At 42.2% G+C, this 22,106-nt stretch overlaps 1 protein-coding gene across 1 annotated transcript in view; it reads right to left on the bottom strand.

Annotated features, from left to right (window-relative positions):
- ARL5A (ARF like GTPase 5A) overlaps window positions 1-20,571 on the bottom strand; it is a 31,396-nt gene extending 10,825 nt beyond the window's left edge. Inside the window, exons 1-4 of the mRNA XM_079782409.1 lie at window positions 20,209-20,571; window positions 9,580-9,640; window positions 7,801-7,948; window positions 5,450-5,533 (exon numbers count right to left, since the gene is read on the bottom strand). Coding sequence (XP_079638535.1) covers window positions 5,450-5,533; window positions 7,801-7,948; window positions 9,580-9,640; window positions 20,209-20,254 — 339 coding nt within the window. The 5' untranslated portion in view covers window positions 20,255-20,571. The remainder of the gene's footprint in view (window positions 1-5,449; window positions 5,534-7,800; window positions 7,949-9,579; window positions 9,641-20,208) is intronic.
- Between the last annotated feature and the right edge of the window lie 1,535 nt (window positions 20,572-22,106).

Here is a 22,106-nt window from a genome sequence, read left to right as displayed (position 1 = left end):
AGAGGCCTGGTGCAGGAGTGGGGGCCAGCTGGTTTGCCCTGAAGGGCGTCCCGGATCAGGTGGGGTTTCCCTTGGGGCGTGGGGCAGCCTGAGCGAGGGGCCTGTGGTGGTTTGCAGGCCGGCCACGCCCCCTGGCGACCCAAGGAGAGGCCCTGGTATCTGGAATTTATTTTCCTTCTACAATTGAAACTTTGTAGCCTGGGGCGGCAGCCATTTCTGGGGCGGCAGCCATTTCTGTGGCAGTTAATTCACCTTCTACAATTGAAACTTTGTAGCCTTAAGCGGGTGAGCCCGGCCAGGGTGTGCGGAAAGCTTTGCTTCCCGTTGCCGCCGGCAACCCTGGCCTGCTCTCTCAATCTCCATTCTGCCGCCATTTGTTTGAATTTGTTTACCTTCTATAATTGAAACTTTGTAGCTTGAGTGGAGGCTTAGGCCTGCAACGGCTATGGAAAGCTTGGCTTCCTCTGTTACCTGGGAAACCTTGCTCTCTGTGGCTGTAGCCATCTTGGATTGGGGTTAATTTGCATACTCGCCCTGATTGGCTGGTGGGCGTGGCTTGGTTGGTGGGTGTGGCTTATCTAGCAGAGTGATGGTTAATTTGCATATTACCATTTTATTAGAGAGGATATATATATATATATATATATCTTTTTATTGATTTTTAGAGAGAGAGGAAAGGGGAGAGAGAGAAACACTGATGTGAGAGCGATTGGCCACCTCTGGGGATCAAGCCTGCAACCCAGGCATGTACCCTGACTGGGAATGAACTGGCCACCTTTCTGTGCATGGGATGACACCCAACCACCCAAGCCACACTGGAGCAGGCTAATTTTTAAGTTGATAATTTTGTAGGGACTGCAAATAATGTTATAAATATCCTAATGGCCCTTGGAAGAGAAAAGGTTCCTCACACCTGCCTTAGAGACTTAGGGCTTAATTCTCAGTTGAATGGTGCTATCCTAAACCAACCCTATCATTTTCTGAGACCTAACTCCTCTATCTTTGTCCATGATGGTTTCTTAGATTTGAATATTTGATATGGCCATCTTGGATTGGCGTTCAACTTATCAACTAAGTTCTACCACTTCAATTCTTTGACTCTGAGGCAAGGTTTTTAACCTTTCTGAATTTGTTCCTTGTTACCAACATTTATTGAGTATCTAACTTGAGCAAGCCACCCATCATACTGTTCCATTTCTGGTATTAGGAAAGGGCAGAAGCTTGGGGCATACATAGATGAATTAGCTGAAGTGGGAGAAATTCCCTTCCTTTCAAAACCACGATGATAGTTAAAGCCACATAATGACTTTTTCTAAATAAAAACTTCAATCCTCACAAGATTGCTATAAGATAGGCTTTACTAGTCCCATTTTACAGATGAGGACTGATATAAGTAACTCAGACAAGGTCATATAGCTACTCAATAATAGGACCTAGTTTGAGCCGAGATCTTCCTATTATAGCTATAGCCCCTCATCTGTAAAATGCTGAAACTACTACCTAACTCTTAGGGATGTGGTTTTAACAAATGAATTACATTTAAACGACTCAATTCAGTACCTGGCTTTTGGTGAAAGTTCAACAAATGTTTAGTTCATTTATTGCCCCCCAAATAATAATTACCTTACCCTTGTGCATGCCCCAAAGTGATGTGAATATGCTTTATTCACAACACAGACCAAGGTTCTTGGCCTCCTTTGACTCTACTCCACTCTTCCCTCTTGCAACCATTTTTACAGTCTGGGACTTCCCTGGTAATCTACTGAAGATTATAATAGACCTTTTCTTCATGAAAATGCACATTAGTATATATGCAAAAAAAAGTATATGTATAATTTTAAAGTGTTAATAGATACTCTAAAGTCCATCATAGATCATGGACTAAGAACCAATGATGGATACACTCTGTGGATTAAACTCTCATAACACTCTTCCAATATATATGAAGAGATATTGTGGTTTGGGTGCTATGCTTGCAAGTTTTCTCAACTGTGTTGAATGCCATCTTTCTTCTTAGGGATTTTAGTGGGATATTTTGTTTTCAATCATGTGTACATGTGCTTGAAGCAGGAAAGTCTTCAATGGGTACAAACTGACATTGTTCCACAATATTTTACTCTTGTTATAATAGTTTCATGGACTTCTTTGATTCTTTCGGATGTAAATAAAAAATGTAAGGGGTAAGAGGACTTAGGCCAGTGATGGGCAACCTTTTGAGCTTGGTGTGTCAAACTTCGCCAAAAAATTGAGCATAACTCAGGTAGTGTGTCACTTTGAGGAAAAAACTCCAAGATTCTAGTCACAAATGTTTCATCCTCAGGAGCAGCAAATGTTTCATCCTTGGCATGCGGTCGCATGTCATCAGAAATGGCTACGCGTGTCAGTGCTGACACGCGTGTCATAGGTTCGCCATCACTGACTTAGGCAAAAAGTTTTATATAATGGAGACTGACTTTAGTTACAGTGCCCTCTGCAGGATGGCAGCTATAGTAACACAGTTAATGAGTTACCTGAAGAGCATGGTCAGAAAAGGATACTAGAATGTTAACTTTTAAGATTTCCCATTCAATTTGTTTCATCTATAGTTCAGTTTATCTGTTTATATAATAAAAGGCAAAAATATGAATGGATGAACTATATATATTCATTATCAAGGATACAGATATTTTTTTCTCTTATCTTAAATGGAAATGGAACAGCATCAATAGTTGATATGTGGCTGAATCACTGAGTAGATGGACTTTCCATGGATTTAATTCCTATCTTCCTATCTTCCAGGTTTCAATATCTCTTGCTAGTATCTGTTGAAACCTTTTATATAGGTCAGGATTGGTAATGCTGACACATTCTAAGAACAAAATTTTGACAACAGAAATAACTTGGCACAATTTAGGAAACATAAATTTATACTATCTTATTTATAAGTAATCTATATTCCTCACTTCTAGTGATTAAATTATTTGGAGAAGCCCCTGGACTACAATTTGAAAAGGATAAGAAATAAAGCCTTTTATTGAAAAGTCTCAAAAACACACTGAAAAAACCCATATTGAATATAATTTTTCTACATCTCATAGGCTCAAATTTTTTTATTTGGGGTTCTTGATTAAAAAAACAACAGCAGCTATATTACCTATTTTTAAATACTTAGGAAGAGAGCAAAAAAAAATAGTCCTTTACTTTTTATTATTCAGCACCAATTATGCCTTATGATAACAGTAAAAAAAAAGAGTTATATAGGATTAAGGCTGTTCATCAACTTGACTTAACAAGAGGTCAAAGTGCAAGGTGAACAGCTGTGATCTTTTATTCATCAGCCATCTTAAGCACTTTAAAAAACTTTCTGCTACATATTACAGATTTCTGGTCTTAAGAGTCTAAATACTGATTTCAGTTTAGTCAAGAAGATGAGTAATAGCACATGCAAGATATATTTACTTAGCATCTTCTGTATGCCATATGCAGTTGTCAATTTGTTCCTCAAAGCTTCATTTGTGAAGGTAATTCCTAGAAGTTGAGTCATTCTGAATAAAATTTCATCTGTCCTTTTGTATTTGGAACTATTTTAAAATTCATGAGCTTCAAAGTTTTGCACTTCATTTAAGATGAAGCTTTTAGTAATACTGAAAAACATTTTATAGTTCTGTATTTAGTAATGCATGTAAAGAATCATTATCAGTGATGGTGATAAAATTCTGTTGGTGACTGTGGTATGAAACATCTGACTAAACCCATTGAAAATTTGTTTTTCATGAAGACATCTTATTCTTTGATCCATTTGTTCCCCTTCAGAACTCTATTTGGCTCTTCTGGACCCTTTTAAGTGACTTACTCTAGTTCCAAACTTCATATGCAATTCCTTTCTTCTCTGGTAATCTCCCCATTCAGTTTCCTTTCATTTTCCAACTATGCCCTATTTGTCCCCCACTCCCCTCAGCCCCCACCTCAGCAAGAGCAAGAATGATGAAAATGCCTAAATTCAAAGCCTGGCTCTTATAAGCCTAACCAATAGACACAGACAACAGGGGAGTGAGGGCATGAGTGTGTGTGTGTGTGTGTGTGGGCGGGGGGGGGGGGGGGGAACAATGGGGGGAATAAAGACACATATGTAATACCTTAATCAATAAAGGGGGGGAAAAAAGCTGATTAGGTCACATATTGACTTGCCCAGGTTAATGGCCCCAACAAGTAAAATTCAGTGACTTTGTTTGAGCCCTACTACTTTCTATACTGATCCTACTTACATAATAACTGGCCAATTAGAGTAAGAATCAAATAGGGAAGCTGTGTATTAACAGGGTAAAAAATACAGCTAAGACAAATACGTGTTTCTTAGTTTTCTTTTTCCAAAGTCTTCATAGAACATAAAACAGATCTTTGGTATAAACCGAAAAACATATTTTTGTAAAATACAAAGGGGAAATGAAAAAACTCCTTAGTGTTCTGCCTCTTTTACAGCTTGTTTCACAAAGTAGAATCGCAACTTGTTAAGTGCACGCACAACAGCAAGATGCATTTAAAAAAAAAACAACAAAAACCCAAGGGATTTAACACAGCTGCTCGAATCAGTCTAAAACAGGGGAAAGTACATCTTGGTGGGCATGATCACAAGGAAAACAGGAACTTCAACTTACATAACTACTAGCTTTCTTAAGTCTTGAACTGTTGCCTGAAACATACCAAAATTCTTAATGCAAATCATCAAATCAATATTAAAATATAAAACTTTGTTATAAATATATCCCAGATTTTTAAGCTTTATTAAAATTCCACTAAAATAAAAAGTATATAACACACATCTAAATATTCACTTTCCTATTCCCATCTATAAATAAATTTATTCCATCTGCAATAAAAAATCATAAAAATATAATCAATTGCCACTATGGTAAGTATTATATGGTTTTATAGTTACTACTATCATTACTGACTATATTACTCAGTTTATTCGATTTTTAAATTATGCTACTGGTAATATTTCTCAAGGACTTCGAAATGTGGATAGCCATATGGTTTCTTTAGTCAAAGGACCACATCAGAGAAACCTAAGAGCAACCATATTTAAATATTAGTCTAACAACTGAGTTACAATCAAGACTTGCTGTGTGTCTGTGAGACTTTAAAATTTCATTTCCAATGATAATCCTCCATATAATTAATATATTCAAAATGTAAAAGGAAAGCCAATTTAGGTCTTTTTACTTAGGAAAACTTCTACACCCAATTTATCTGGGATACGTGAAATAAGATTCTACAAATGACTCCACATGCTTTCTGCTGCTTTCAGATACACTTCTGATTTGAGAAGTGTCAAAATTATAAAGCAGGCATGGCCAGCAGATAGATACCTTTTTTTTTTTCATTTGAAATAGTATCCTTCTGAAAAGTAGAAAGAAGAAATGTGACAGAAATATCCCATAAACACATCTTATGCCAGAGTCCTACTTACCTCATGGGCTAACATCTTATAGAGTTCTTCTCTAGTTACAGAAATCCTTTCTCTGTCTGTACTGTCCACAACAACTATTACAAACTAAAATAATTACAAAAAAAGTCATTAATGATTATATAATTTTATATATTATAAAATTTATGAAGTGCTGATTTGATTTACAGGCTATAACTATCAAGAAATTAGAACCTTATGGTATGGTATTATTGGAAAACCAGAGATACCTACTATATATACATCATAAAGCCTAAAGTCTGATCCACTTCTAATTCAAATATATTTACTAAATTTTAAGAGAAAAATAGGAGAAAAGAGAACACATACTAACATACTATTAGACTATTCTGTTAATATTTTAACCAATAAAACACATTTGTTTCCTAACTTAATATTTTGAATGCTAACAAGACTATATCCATCTATTTACACTGTAAGTCAAGAAAAAAATATATTATGGTCATAAACTTGTTACTTCTAGTTGTTATTTTATTATATTAATATCAATTTGAAAATCCAAAAGGAAATGGGTTTGGGAGTAAAGTACCATGACAGTTAAAATCAACAAATTGCAAGAACAAATTTATATCTAAAGCCATGCTCTCTTCCTTATATAAATGGCACCTGCTACTGGCAAGCACAACTCTCTCCTGAACTGGTAAGACTAGTATCAGAAGATGCAATGAAAAACCTGTGAAGGAGCTGTACAGAACTGCACTACACTGCACCTCTTCCTAATGCCATGCCCACCAAAAAGGAAACAGGAGCAGATACAGTCACTTTACGATGGCATTTGTGATGCCCGTGTTAATTCTGACTGCCTATTATTAAAATGCACTATTCATTTTTTAGAACTAGTTTTTCATTTCCAAATAAACCACTGTAATTTTCAGAGTCTTTTCTATTCTACAGATTTCAGGAACCATAAGGATAAGAGAACTACTAGTTTGCCTCTTCTCTCACTTGAAACCTCACTGATAAGTGGTTTTATTACTGCCAGACTCATTTTATTCCAAGGTACTTTAATAAAGCTATTAATTTTCAAAGTGTAGCCATGAATTTGATACCTGCAGCGTTATATTTAGGAATAGTAATCATATCTACCTTTCTTTCTCCAAAAAAAAACAAAACATGATCAAATGCATTATGGAGTGTTAGGGGATCAGGTCACTAGAAACACTTAATTGTGTCTAATGATATTATTCACCTTTGTATACATTTGGAATTTTATTAACTTACTAGAGGCCCGGTGCATGAAAATTCATGCACTGAAGGGGGGATCCCTCAGCCCGGCCTTCCCCCTCTCACAGTCTGGGAGCCCTCAGGGGCGGGAGGCGACCTGGCGATCAGGGGAAGGCGACGCCCCCATCACACCTCTGCTGCTGCCACTGCTGGCAGTGCAAGCCTCGGCCGGCCCTGGTTACCTGAGCCTCAGGCGGCCCTGGGCGGCTGGGCAGCCGCCATCCGAGGCTTGCCTGTGCCTCGGGCCAGCCCTGGGCGGCTGGGGGGCTGAGGGGACTTGGGGACTCCAGAGGCAGGCGTGCAGAGCGGCTGGACCCGCCTGGTGGCAGGCCCAGACGTGCCACGCACCTGCCACCCCAGAGGGGCTGAGGGGACTGGGCGCCACCATCTTTGTGGCTGTGGGCGCTGCCATCTTTAAGAGCATGGCAGTCAATTAGCATATTCCCTCTTTATTAGATAGGATAATCAACACTATAAAAGCAATTGTCACAGGCTTTCAATTTGCAAGGTCTATACAATGAAGGTCTGAAATTTCCTCTTGGGAAATAGTATATAAATAAAAACATGGTGTTGTCTAAATTGCTTGAGAACCAAAAGGAAAAAAATTCTTTAATGTGCAATTGTGTTGCATAAAATAAAATACATGGTAAAATTTTGGCCAGGATTGAAACCACCAGATTTTACCTAGATTTCTTCTACACAAAAATAAACAGTAAAAAAGAAATGATATTACAAACTGTGAGATGGAATTCATTATAAAAACAACTACTTAAGTTGTGGGATCAATACATAATCAGACTAATCAACCACCAATTCTCCTTACAGAGATTCAATGAGAGTGGATATACAGGACAATGACCCTGAAATAGGGAATCAAAGATTCCACGAAGTTTAAAATCTACTTCTATTAACATACTGTGATATTTCAAAAAGATTAATTATAAGAGTTCATATCTAAAAGGTGTTTCCCAAGCATTCTGCTCATAGAAGTTCTAATATATTAAGAAACATCGGGGAGGGGTCAATGGGGGGGGGGGGAGGGGAAGGAGTCATATGTAATACTTTAAACAATAAAGAAATAAAAAATAAAAAAAAGAAAGAAACATTACCTCTGTGTTAGTATAGTAAGTGTTCCAGGAAGAACGAAGAGATTCTTGGCCACCAATATCCCACATTAGAAATCGTGTATTATTAATTACTATCTCTTCTACATTACTTCCTATTGTAGGGGATGTATGTACAACTTCATTCATAGAACTGAAAAAAAATAATTTGAACATGTTACAATTAGCTAGGAAGTTAGATTGTTTGAATATTTTTCAATCAATGAACCAGTCGTATGACCTCCTTTTATATATTACTAGAGGCTGGTGCACGAAATTCGTGCACTCGGGGGAGTTGGGGGGAATGTCCATCAGCCCGGCCTGCACCGTTTCACAGTCTGGGATCCCTCAGGGGATACTGATGGCTTAGGCCTGCTGGGAGTGGGCCTAAGCAGTCAGTCAGACATCCTTAGCGCTGCTGCAGAGGCGGGAGAGGCTCCCGCCACCACTGCTGCATTTGCCAGCCGTGAGCCTGGCTCGGGGCTTCTGGCTGAGCAGCGCTCCCCCTGTGGGAGTGTACTGACCACCAGGGGGCAGCTCCTGCGTTGAGCATCTTCCCCGCTGCTGGTCAGTGCGTGTCATAGCGACCCGTCGTTCCACCGTTCAGTTGATTTGCATATTAGCCTTTTATTATATAGGATACCCAAATGTCCCTTTTCCAGTAGCTGAGCTAAGGGTTTAAACAGAGATGGAACTAGGCAGTGGACTATCTGAGATACTCTACATTCAATTTTAGGAAACTACATAAACACATATTTCTCTACTTTCTAAAAGCAAATCAAACACTGTCTTAAAAATGTCAACTCTTTAGAGTAGCGGTGGGGAGTTTCTGGCCTGCAGGTCCTATAAGGCCCACAAAATCATTTGCTCTTGCCCTGCCAAGGCATTAGGAGTGAGTTAATTATTGACCAAATATAGCAGGCTAATCTTTAAGTTGATAATTTTGTATGCACCTCAAATGATGTTACAAATATCCAAATGGCCCTGACAGAAAAGAGGTTCCCCACCCCTGCTCTAGAGTAACTTAAATTCCATATAACTTTTTATTACTTTCATTAATCAAATATCACTCAGGCAGAAAAAGTAACTATCCTATATAATAAACTAGAGGCCCAATGCACGAAATTCATGCATGGGGGGGGGGGGTTACAGGGGTGTTCCTCAGCCCAGCCTGCGCCCTCTCTCGCAATCTGGGACCCCTCACTCCTAACCGCCTGCCTGTTTGCTCCTAACCACCCACCTGCTCGCTCCTTACCGCTTGACTGGCACTCCTTACCACCCGCCTGCTCGCTCCTTACTGCTTGGCTTGCCACTCCTTAGCCCTGCAGCAGAGGAGGGAGGCTCCCGCCACTGCTGCTGCACTCGCCAGCGGTGAGCCCGGCTTCTGGCTCAGCAGTGCTCCCGCTGTGGGAGTGCTCTGACCAGCAGGGGGCAGCTCCTGCCCCCTGGTGGTCAGTGTGCGTCATAGCGACCCGTCGTTCTGGTCATCCGGTTGTTCCACCGTAATGGTGGCTGGGCTTTGATTATATAGAAGGTAATATGCAAATTGTCCCCTCAGGAGGTCGACCAACCGGGAGTTCGACCACTCGCTATGACGTACACTGACCACCAGGGAGCGGCACAGAACAATGGAAGGCCCCAGCCGGCAGCCGGCAGCCAGGGGAAGGAAGGCCCCAATCGGCCCTGATCACCGGCCAGGCCTAAGGACCCTACCCATGCTCGAATTTCGCGCACCAGGCCTCTAGTAAACAATAAAATAAAAATCTGAAAGTAGTTAATACTTACAATTGGTAAAGGATGGTCGTTTTCCCTGCATTATCCAGCCCAACAATGATAACTTTGTGCTCTGAAATGAATAAAACACCAGTGATTAATGAAAAACAAAATTTTAAAATATCCTATTTCATCCATTCTTTCCAGCTATCGCATAACTCAGCACATGGCACTTTAACCTTTAACTCTAAAGACCAGCAGAAGTGAGCCATTGATCTCACCTCCCCCACCACTTCTGTGGAGCAGTCTGAAATCTCTTTGGAGGGCATCCCAATGGGACTCTATGATCCAGAAATCTTCATCCTGCCTGAACACCTACAAGCCACAATCATTACCAACTTTACTCCCTCCCAAGACTTGTCTCTATTTGAGTTTTCACCTGTTTTTATAATAAAGCACCAATGGCTGTTTTTGACAGCTTCCTAATTTTAACGTATGTCATGTGGGTCACAGTGAGAACCATAAAATTAAGACATAATTGTAGAATGGGCTCAAAGATAAAGGTACCAATTCAATGGTAAAAAAAAAAAAAAAAAAGCCAGTTTATTCCCAAAAGTAGGGTTAGGTTATTCACACTTTTTGACATAGGCCAGTGGTCGGCAAACTCATTAGTCAACAGAGCCAAATATCAACAGTACAACGATCGAAATTTCTTTTGAGAGCCAAATTTTTTAAACTTAAACTTCTTCTAATGCCACTTCTTCAAAATAGACTCGCCCAGACCATGGTATTTTGTGGAAGAGCCACACTCAAGGGGCCAAAGAGCCGCATGTGGCTCGCGAGCCGCAGTTTGCCGACCACAGATATAGGCATACCTAAAATCATTGCAGGTTCTGTTCTAGACCACCACAATAAAGTGAATATTGCAATAAAATGACTCAAACAACTTTTTGGTTTTCCAGTGTATATAGAAGTTATGTTTATACTACACTATAGTCTACCAAGTGTACAACAACATTATGTCTAAAAAACAATGTACATTACAAAATACTATACTGATAAAAATACTAACCATCATCTGCGCCTTCAGCAAGTAGTAATCTTTTTGCTTGCCTCTATTTTGATGGCTGCTGATTGATCAGGGTAGTGGTTGCTGAAGGGTGGGGTGGCTGTGGCAATTTCTTAAAATAAGACAATGAAGTTTGCCACATGGATTGACCCTTTCATGAACAATTTCTTTGTGATATGCGATGCTGCTGGATAGCATTTTACACAGAGAACCGTCAAAATTGGAGTCAATCCTCTCAAACCCTGCCTGGACTTTACCAACTATCCTACCTAATAATAGACAAATATGCAAATTGACCATACCTTCGCTATACCCGGATTGGCCAGGAGGCGCGGGGGGCCGGGACTCGGGGTGGCCGGGGTGGCTGATTGGGCCGGCGGAACGCTGAGCTCAGCGTCTGCACCATGGCTGTGCTGCGGCACAGAAGGGGCCCCTGGGGCAGCGAGCTCACGTCCCATCGTGGACCATCAAAAGCGGGGGAGCTGGGTGCCTGTCACCTGGTGCACCAGCCGACAGGCACCCAGCTCCCCCGTGATCAAAAGCGAAAGCATGTAGGGGACCCTACACGTGCATGATTCAATCATGCACTGGGCCTCTAGTGTGTATATAATACTCTAAAATCCTTTGTCATTTCAACATTCTTGACAGCATTTTTACCAGTAGATTCCATCCTAAGAAACCATGGTCTCTGCTCATCCATTGGAAGCAACTCTTCATCCACTAAAGTTTTATCATGTGATTGCAGCAATTCAGTTAGATCTTCAGGCTAATTCTAATTCTCCAACTATTTCTACCACATCTACAGTTACTTCCTCCATTGAAGTCTTGAACTCCTCAAAATTATCCTTGAGGGTTGGAATTAACTCTTGTAAATGTTGGTATTTTGACCACTTCTCTTAATCCTATATAATAAAAGCCTAATATGCAAATTGTCCCCTCGAATGGGAGTTCAACTCCTTGCTATGATGTGCGCTGATCACAAGGGGTCGGCACGGAACATGGCAGGCATTGGCGACACGGCGCTGCAGGCCCCAATGGGCCCTGACGAGAGCTGGACTGGGGCGGGATGGTGGAGCAGGTGAGTGGACAGCACCAGGCCAAGGCGGGTGCAAGCCACTAGTCGCCGGGCAGGGGCCGATCGCCCCACTGCTACAAGGCTCCCAGGCACTGAGGGAGCAGGGCGGGGGCCCGATGCCCCACTGATTCAATCGCAGGGCGACCAGTGGCGCAATCGGGCCCCCACAGGTGGTGACCAGCAGCAGCAGCGGGGGGTGGGGCTGCCACCCTGCTCCCTCAGCACCTGGAACCCAGGCGGTGATGGGGCGATCGGGCCCCACAGGCGGCGGCCAGTAGCAGCAGTGGGGGGCAGGTGGCCAGGGGAAGGGAGGGAGTACCCGGCCAGCAGCCAGAAGCTGCTAGGGACCCTACCAGTGCACGAATTTCGTGCACTGGGCCTCTAGTCATAAATGTTCTTAATGGCATCTAAAATGGTGAATCCATTCCAGAAAGTTTTTAATTTACTTTGCCCAGATGCATCAGAGAAATCACTACCTATGGCACCTATAACCTAACAAAACGTATTTCTTTTTTTTTTTTAATCTTTATCTGAGGATATTTTTGCCAATGTTTCTTGAAAATAGAAGGGAGGGAGGAGTGGGGGAGTGAGAGAGAGGGAGAGAGAGAGAGAGAGGGAGGGAGGGAGGGAGGGAGGGAGGAAGAGAGGGAGGAAGAGAGGGAGGGAGAGAGGGAGGGAGAGAGATGAGAGAGAGGGAAATATCGACGGGAGAGAGACACAAGGTCGCCTACTGCATGCACCCCAACCAGGGCTGGGGAACCTGCAACTGAGGTACATGAATCAAACCCATGACCCTTTGGTCCACAGGCCAATGCTCTAACCACTGTGCAAAACTGGCCAGGTCACAAAATGTATTTTTTAAAATTTATTTCAGAGAGGAAGGGAGAGGGAGAGAGAGATAGAAACATCAATGATAAGAGAGAATCATTGATCAGCTGCCTCCTACACACCCTTCATGGCATGTGCAACCCAGGCATGTGCCCTGACCAGGAATCAAACCAGAGACCCTTCAGTCCGTAGGCTGATGCTCTATCCACTGAGCCAAACTGGCCAGGGCACAAAATGTATTTCTTAAATAAGGCTTGAAAGTTGAAATTAGTCCTTGATCCATGGGCCACAGAATGAAATTTATGTTCACAGGCATGAAAACAAAATTAATCTCATTGTACACCTCCATCAAAGCTCTTGGGTGACCAGGTACATTTTCAATGAGCAGTAATATTTTGAAAGGAATCTTTTTTTTCTAAGCAGTAGGTCTCAACAGTGGGTTTAAAATAGTCAGTAAACCATGCTGTTTATAGAGCACATAGAGTAGATTTAGCATACTTCTAAAGGCTCTAGGATTTTTGGAATAGTTAAATGAGCATTGGCTTCAACTGAAAGTCACCAGCTGCACTAACCCCTAACAAGAGAGTCAGCCTGACCTCTGAAGCGTTAAACGCAGGCATTGACTTCTCCTCTCTAGCTATGAAACTCCCAGATGGCATCTTTTTCCAATAAAAGGCTGTCTCATCAATAAAATCTGTTACTTGGTGTAGCCATCTTCATTAATTAACTAACCTAATCTTCTGGATAACATGTTGCAGCTTTGACATTAGCAACTGAGGCTTCACCTTGAACTTTTATGTAATGGAAACAGCTTCTTTCCTCAGACCTCATGCATTAACCTCTGTTAGCTTCAAATTTTTCTTTTATAGGTTCTTCACCTCTCAGCCTTCAGAGAATTCAAGGGAGTTAGGGCTTTACTCTGAATTAGGCTTTGGCTTAAGGGAATGTTATGGCTGGTTTATAGAAACTACTAAAACTTTTTCCATATCAGCAATAAGTCTGTTTCCCTTTCTTACTACTCATGTGTTCACTGAAGTAGCACTTTTAATTTCCTTTAAGTTTCCTTTGTATTCACAATTCGGCTAATTGTTTGGTGCAAGAGGCCTAGCTTTTGGCCTATCTCAGCTTCTGACAAGCATTCCTCACTAAACTTAATTTCTAGCTTTTGATTTAAACTGAAAAATGTGCAATTCTTCCTTTCACTTGGACACTTAGAGGATTATTAATTACTGTAGGATTATTAATTGGTCTAATTTCAGTACTGTTATCTCAGGGACTAGGGAGGCCAGAGGAAACGGAGATGAGGGAATCGACAGTTGGTGGAGCAGTCAGAACACACACATTTATTAAGTTCATTGTCTTAGATGGATGGCGCTGTTCACTGTGCCCCAAAATAATGACACTAGTAAGTAATGTCAAAACTCACTGATCATAGATCATCATAACAAATATAATAATAATAATAATAATAATAATAATAATAATAAGTGAAATATTGCGGTAATCACCAAAATGTGACACACAAAGTGAAAAAAATGGTGTTGGAAAAATGGCACCAAAAGTTATTCGATGCAGGGTTGCCACAAACCTTCAATCTGTAAAAAAACACAGCATATGTGAAGCGCAATAAAACGAGGTATGCTTGTACTAAATCAAAGCTTCTTTTGACCATCCTTAGGTTTTGTCACCACTCCAGCCTATTCCTCTTATTACCAAGATGAAGCAGCAGTCTATGCAAAACATAAATTTGCAGCCAAAAAACATTATAATGTCCTTCAAGACAAATGAACCTAAAATACAATATGCATATTAAGAGATGTTATTATGGGCAAATTTAATAAATTTTTTGGCTATTCCAATTCTTTGATGCATATGATTCATTTACAAGTTTATTGCTTAGTATAATTTCTCTTTTAGACTATCTATGCCACAGCACTCTTGTAGTTACTCATATAAGCCAAAACAACTACACTGTTACAATATTTAGATAGAATTTTGAGTTATCATTTAGGCTTTAGTTTCCTAATCAGTACTTTACTGTTTTTTTTGTTTGTTTTTTTCATGAAAATGCTTCTAGTTTCACTTATTTCCTTTTCATACATCCAGGCAGCCTAGAGTTCCATTTATTGCCAGTTTCTAAGAGTCAATATATAGCCATCCAACTACCAGACAGTAAATTAAGAAAAAAGGAGTATTGTCATCCTGGAGGCCTTCAATTCTCTGAATCATATCAAAGCCAAAAAACACAAATACTAAGGCAGATAAATTGAGTCATCCTGATTCTTCATTCTCACCTCATACCCAAACTCACTAAGCCCTTTTGATTCTATCTCACATACAGCAAAAAATCCATTTCTATTACATTCACAATAGTTCTCTCTGGCCACTGCACAGTCTGGAATAAAGCATGTGCTTAATACAGTATGAATAAATAAATAAATCTAGAAGATACAAAGATTAGAAGGGAGCTAACTGATGAAGTCACTATGTATTAAAAATTCCATTTTTAAATTGAAAAGTATCATCAATTAAAAACATTTAAAGATAAACTTGCTATTTATAGCAATGGTAGCAAAGTTTAAGGCGGGGGCAACATCTCTTTTGCACTAAGAAGCTGCTGAATGAAAAGCAATGATTATACATGGCAAAAGTAGACATCCAATCAGAGAACAAACCACATAACATTTTGAAATAGCAAAGTTTAATTTAAAGAAAATAACGATTACAGGGGGTTGGAGTAAAGAAGGGCTGGCTAATAAGAAATAACTCTGGAGATTATAGGAATGACAAATACATGGAACACTAACTACCCCTAGGGCTGGCCCAGAGCTTCCTCCAGTTCCCCGGAACCGAGATGCAGACTTTGCTGGAGGGCCTGGCTACGGCTCAATGAATGTCAGAAGTAGCTGTGCAGACTTGCCAATGGATCTTGCTGAAAATCCTCTCCCTCCAGGGTGCTTTTCCCTGAGAAGTTATTTTGCTACAGGGTCTCCATTCTGAAATCAACTGAAGTGGATGCTATGGCAAGCTGCTGGCTGCTGCTAACCACTGTGCAGTGCAAGAACCAGCCACTGGAGGTGCTCACACCACAAGAGCAGGACAGATCCTGCTGAGAGTACCCTTTACCCAGGAAGAAAAACCCTTTCCTCCAGCAGTATCCCTCAAATACTCTATCTACTGACAATGCTTATTTAACATTCTGTCTGCTGGCAAAAAAAAAAAAAAAAATGTTTAAAGGACTCAGCTCCATATCCACAGAGCATGCACAAAGGGTGAATTTGGAGCGAATTTTTTTTTCACCTAAGGATATGCTCTTCATTGATTCTAGTGAGAGAAAGGGAGAGGGAGAGATAGAAACATCAATTGGTTGCCTTCCGTATGTGCCCTGACCGGGGATTGAACCCACAACCTGGGTATGTGTCCTGACCGGGAATGGAACCCTCAACCCTTCGGTGCATAGGACGATGCTCCAATCAAGCCACACAGGCCAGGGCTGGAGCTAAATTTTTTAATAACTAGCACAATCCACCCCTTGGGCTTCTCAGTTTCTACATGTACTCTTCTATACATGTTTGAATTCCCATACAACTAAAAACAAACAAACGAAACAGAAGCAGGGGTGGCTTTCCCAGAACCAGGCTCTGGCAGCACAAGCAGCTTCTCCAGAACTCATTTACTACGTACTTCTTTTCTAAGAACCAATCAGAAGAATGATACAAGGTTATCAATGGGAAAATTTCACAAATTTTTTCATAGGTCACGTTAGTGTCAGGAAGTCCTTCCCTTTATCTAACATGAACCCTTCTTATACAAAGTAAGTTTTTTGAGCACTAACTCAGGCACTGGACGTAAAATTCCAGGTCTATCACTTTTAATTGTAGTACCTTAAGCAAACAAGTTACCTAATGTTTCTTTGTCCCTATGAAATGGGGAGAATATCTACCTCACAGGGTTGTTGTGAAGAGTAAATCAATAAAGTGAAGACTAAATCAACTAATCTGCGTACAGCATTTAGAACCTACCCTTGCATAAATCAGTAAATGTTCACTGCTAGCATTTTATCTATAGAGATGGAGTTAGCTTATTTTCTGTCTCCCCAATTAAGAATGAATGGTCCATAAAGGCAGGTGGTTTTTTCTGTTTTGTTCCCTGCCTTGTGCCCACCATCGGCAATAGTTCCTGACACAAAAGTGGTGCTCAAAATATTCGTTTAATAAACCAACCAACCACTGATCACATGCCCTTTTATACTAAAAGACAGTAATGGCAACTCTTCAAAGTCTTAAAGACATAGTTTAGTATCTAGGAAACAGTTAACAGGGGGAAAAAAGGATTGGTGCCAATCTCTTCTTTAAGAGGACAAACATCAGCAACATATTTCTTCAGTGTTTTAACTTGCCTGGATCTGGCATTTACCAGTTGTAAGGCTCAGGAAAATCACTCCACTTGAACCTCAGTTCCCTCTTTTCAGTGGAAAAGAGTAACTCCTTCAAAGGAATGTTGAAACTTTTTTTTAAAGTGATGCATACATCTCAACACCAGGAAGACAAACAATCCAACTAAAAAATGGGCAAAGGACTTGAATAGACACTTCCCCAAAGAGGACATACAGATGGTCAACAGACATATAAAAAAAATGCTCAATGTCACTAATCATCAGAGAGATGCAAATTAAAACCACAATGAGAAATCACCTCACACCTGCCAGAATGGCTACCATCAATAAAACAACAGACAACAAATGTTGGTGAGGATGTGCAGAAAAGGGAACTCTCAAGCACTGTGGGAGGGAATGCAAACTGGTACAGCCACTGTGGAAAAACAGAATGGCATTTCCTCAAAAACTTAAAAAGGCACTTTGACCCAGTGATCTCACTTCTGGGAATATAGCCTAAGAATCCCGAAACACCAATTCGGAAGAATACACGCGTTCATAGCAGTGTTATTTACAATAGCCAAGATCTGGAAACAGCCCAAGTGCTTATCAGTAGATTAATGGATAGAAAAGCAGTGGTACATTTACACAATGGAATACTATGCGGCCATAAAAAAAGGAACTCTTACTTTTTGTGATAGCATGAACCTAGAAATTATTATGCTAAGTAAAATAAGCCAGTCAGAGAAAGACAAATACCACATAATCTCACTTAGGTGTGCCACCTAATGAACTGAGGAACAAAACAGAAACAGAGGCATGGGTACATGGGACAGACTGACAACTGTCAGCGGGGAGGGGAGAGGGGGAACTGGATGGAAGAAGGTGAACAGACAACAGTGTGGTCATGGTCAGAGGGACGGGAGGGTAGGGGCTGGGTGGAGGTGGGCAAAGAGGGATAAATGGGGACATATGTAATAGTGTCAACAACTATAATAAAGTAAAAAAAGATGCATAGCACAGCATCTAGAATAAAGTTTGTACTCTATTTTATCTAAATACATATCTAAATGCAAACTCTGGTTTTTCAAGTTGGGCAGTATGCAGTCATTGTGCAGTCAAACTATCTAAGCTTAAACTGAGGAAGTTGTTCTGAAGGGGTTTCAGAAAAAAGAGATATTGTACAGTTTGAGTTTCATCAGCATGGCAAATTCTGCAATCCCCCAAATCTCCCTTACAGAATTTATGTGAAAAGAATATAGGATTGTGTTCTGTATCTTTTGAAAGTAAAATAAAGCATCCAAGATATATCTAACTTACATATATCCAATTTAATAGAGAACCAAAAAGACCAGCAAGTATCTGACATTAGATTTAATAGTAGATATTTTGAAAAGTGACCCTATTGATAACACAAACACATCATTTAGCAGAAGGAAAAGTTTATTCATATTTTTACAATATTGACATCTAAATTTCTAAAGCTCAACTTCATTAATCTGCTTACTATTAATTTCCCAGCACTGAAATAAATGTCCAGTCAAAAATTATGACAAAATACAGGTAATAAGAACACCGTATTAGTAGAGTTTTAGTAGTAACAATACACACATCCTTATTTTTTACTACTGGCAAGTAGTTGTTGGCAAAGCTCTAATTCATTCTTAAGTTACAGAGACAAATAATTTCATCATTGACTCAAAAGAAAGTGGAGGTTATCTAATTTTATTGTAGTTCCAGAGTAAACTGACAGCAAACTCTTTCTAAATTTCATAGAAGAGTTGAAATTAGCTTCATTCTGAAAATAATACAAGATTATGGATGTTAAAACTAGAATAGACCTTATCTACTATAAGCCCACCAATTCTACAGCAACGTAAGTTTCAATACTTGACACCCAGAGATTAGGTTTTCAAGATTTGTAGGCTCCACAGTCACATAGTCAAAATCCCTAGTGTTCTAGGTGAGAACACCTAGACTGAGAGGTTAAGCGACTGACTGGTTTCTACTCCTCTCCCAACAGAAACAAGTAGCCAGAGGCAGTGCAGGTCAGAACTGGCTTTCTCTACTTTATAGAAAAATCCCCATCATCAGAAAAATTGGAAATATTGTTCTTCCATTTAGTATCCTGTGATCTACGCTAGTATCTTTAGTTTTTAAAAAGATACACTAGAGACCACAAATCCCACTTCTGCTAATTTCCGGTCACCATCTTCTATAGGTGAAGCTGAATCATGAAGGAGGAGGAGAGCATAGTGGTTGTACACAATCCATGTCACCATTCATTAAGCCCTCATTGGAAAACTTTGGGATGTGACACAAGCACCAGCTTACACAAGAGAAAAACACAAACTAAGTTACTGGCAGCAGGAATGATGAATCACCCAACTCGAGCTACACAGAAACAAAAGTATACCCACTAACTATACTGTATCTTAAGGACCATGGAGGCTTTTTGTTAAAATTGCATGCTTTCCCCGGTTTTATACACTCGTTTTGTAATCAATTTTAATAAACCTGATAAGCATTTCAAGGCAACATCTGAGTTTAGATGAACTTAAGCATCCCTATATAGCACTCTAGACTTACTTGGTAACTTGCTAGTTACCCACGGTTAACAAATGCTTCATATATGTTTTTTACACGCGTTATGTGAAAATGAAACACATTTTCACATTTTTCACACACACACACACACACACAAAAAAAAAAAACACCCCACTCAACAAAACCACACACAAATCCCTCTATTTAAATAAGCACACAAGTAGAAAAATGACCTTAAGCTTAACCTTAAACAGATATATATATGGCAAACGGGGGGGAAATCCATCACTATTCAGGTTACAGACGGATGTTCCCAAAGGAGAGGGGAGGTGCAGGGAAGGCTCATAAACCTGGACAAGTGCAGAGCGACTCCCCGTGTTCTCCGCATTCCGCCACCCTCGGAGGCTCCGCGGTGCGGCTGGGGCCACGACCTACAGCCTTCCTCGCAGAGAGCCCCAGCGCGTCTCCGGGTGTGCGATGCCAGCTGCTGGAGGAAAAGGGCTGGAAGGCCAGGCTGTGCCCCTCAGGGACGTCAGACAAGGAACCTTTTCCGCCCCTGACCGAAATCGGAGCAATGGGTGTATGTGCAGGATGGGATTTCTTAGGAAGGCCCCCCAGGACAAAGGGCTGCGAGTCGGGAACCCTCCCCGAGCTGGCGGTGGGACTGAAACCAGGCCCCCGCGGCCCGCACCCCGCGCCCAGACCGCGCGCCACCGCGCCGCCCGCACTCCGGAAACAGCGGGGGACCCTCCATCTGGGAGACCCTCCGCCCGGGCCACCCGCTCGCCCTCGGCCCGAGACCCTCACCCTGGTGATTGAACAGTCTCCATATCCTGGTGAAGAGAATTCCCATTCTCGGGCAGCGGACCCCCGCCAGCCACCACCCCGTCCGCCTGGCCTCCCTTGGGCTTAGGCTGCTCGGGAGGAGAGAGACGCGCCGCAGCCCTCGCTTCCGCTGCCGCTGCTCCCGCGCTGGCCGCCGGCCCGCTTCCTAGGAACCGGAGGGAGGCCGAAGCCCAGGCCGCCTGGCCACGCGCGAGGGCCCGCCGCTGCCGCCGCGGCACCCGCCTGGCTCGGGGACATCGCCGCCGCGTTGTCTGCGGCGAGCCTCGCGGGCCACCGTCCTCCCCCAGCTCCTCCTGGGCGGCCGCGGTGGCGGCGACCACGCGGGGCGGGGGAGCGAGGGGGCGGGGCGAGCGGGACCGGAGAGCGCAGGCGCGCGGCCGAGGGGCGGGGCCTGGGGAAGGGCTCTCCCCCAAGGCCCTCGCTTAACTGGGTGGCCTATAGGCGGCGGGACTGAGCCCGCGCGGTCCGGGCCATGCGGACTGCGGAGCTGGGGCCGGACCCTCCACTGCTGAGGTTTCCCCGCTGAGTTTTGAGTGTTGCTTTCTTTCACAGAACCCTAATGTAAACATGATATGGAGTGCCCAGGGCCCGTCCCCAGCGCTTCACACACACTACACCGCAAGCCTGCTAAGTCCCCAAGTCCTGCACGCAAAGACTTACTGCTCCTGCAGGACTTGGGGACTTAGCATCTTCCTATCACACCTCTTCCCACGCCCAGTGGCTGCCCTTACCGAGGCAGTGGCCTTGAACCTCAGGCTCTGACCTCTCCATCTTCCTCCACTTTCAGGTCAGTCTTGCCCTAATCAATTAATTTCGATCAAGTTACTCCCATCTTTGAAAATCATGAGTGGCACGAAAGCTGTTTGAGCAGGAGTCCAAACACCTTAGATATTCCTTGTACTCCTAGCTGTCCTTTCCAGCTGTAACTTCCGTTGTTCCAAGCTGATTAAACAGCTGATCAAATGTTCTCTCTGCTTTTCCAGTCTTCTTACCTGTACACCTTGAACAACAGGGTCCTGTGCTATGCAAATCTCACACTGTATAAGCAACCCTCTATTGTGGGATATTTAGTTGAAAACGAGAATGTAAGTGAATCAATAGGTAACTTGATATCATAGTTCTTGTCCTATGTGTTATTTTTTAAATCATTTAAAACTTTTTTCTATTGCAGTTCACATACAATATTATATTAGTTTCAGGTGTACACCAGTGATTATACATTATATAACACTAGAGGCCCGGTGCACGAAATTCGTGCACTGGTGAGGGGTCCCTCAGCCCAGCCTGCCCCCTGTCACAACTGGGAGCCATCAGGGGATGTTCTATGGATGGCTTAAGCCCACTCCCCATTGGGAACGGACCTAAGCCACAGTCTGGCTTCCCTTTGCTTGAGGCGACCGGGCTGATCAGGGGAAGGCGCCCACCCCATTACCCCTCTGCTGCAGCCACTGCCAGTCACCACAGCTGCCCAGGTATTTTCATCAACTCAGACCCCAGTCCCTTCACCATGAAAAAATGACAACTTTCTTTAAGCATTTTCAAGATGTGTCTTTCGTAGAATATGACATTTCTTTATTTTTCTTTTTATCCTCGCCTGAGGATATGTTTCCATTGATTTTTTCCCCTTCCCTCTGATTCCAAGCTCAGCCCCTTCCCAAGCCAAAGCCTCCGCCCCAGGGTTTATGCTTGGGAAGGGGTCCCTCCCCAGCCCCCGCACCTCCGATAATAGGCTTGGCCCCTTCCTAAGCTTAAAGCCTCCACCCCAGGTTTAGGCTTGGGAAGGGGTCCCCCCCTCCTCCGGCACCTCTGATCATAGGCTTGGCCCCTTCCTAAGACTAAACCCTCCGCCCCAGGTTTAG

The sequence above is a fragment of the Cnephaeus nilssonii genome (assembly GCF_951640355.1).
Source record: "Cnephaeus nilssonii genome assembly, chromosome: 10".
Taxonomy (NCBI): domain Eukaryota; kingdom Metazoa; phylum Chordata; class Mammalia; order Chiroptera; family Vespertilionidae; genus Cnephaeus; species Cnephaeus nilssonii.
Note: the sequence above shows the minus strand (reverse complement) of the source record. Positions and strands in the feature narration are given on the sequence as shown.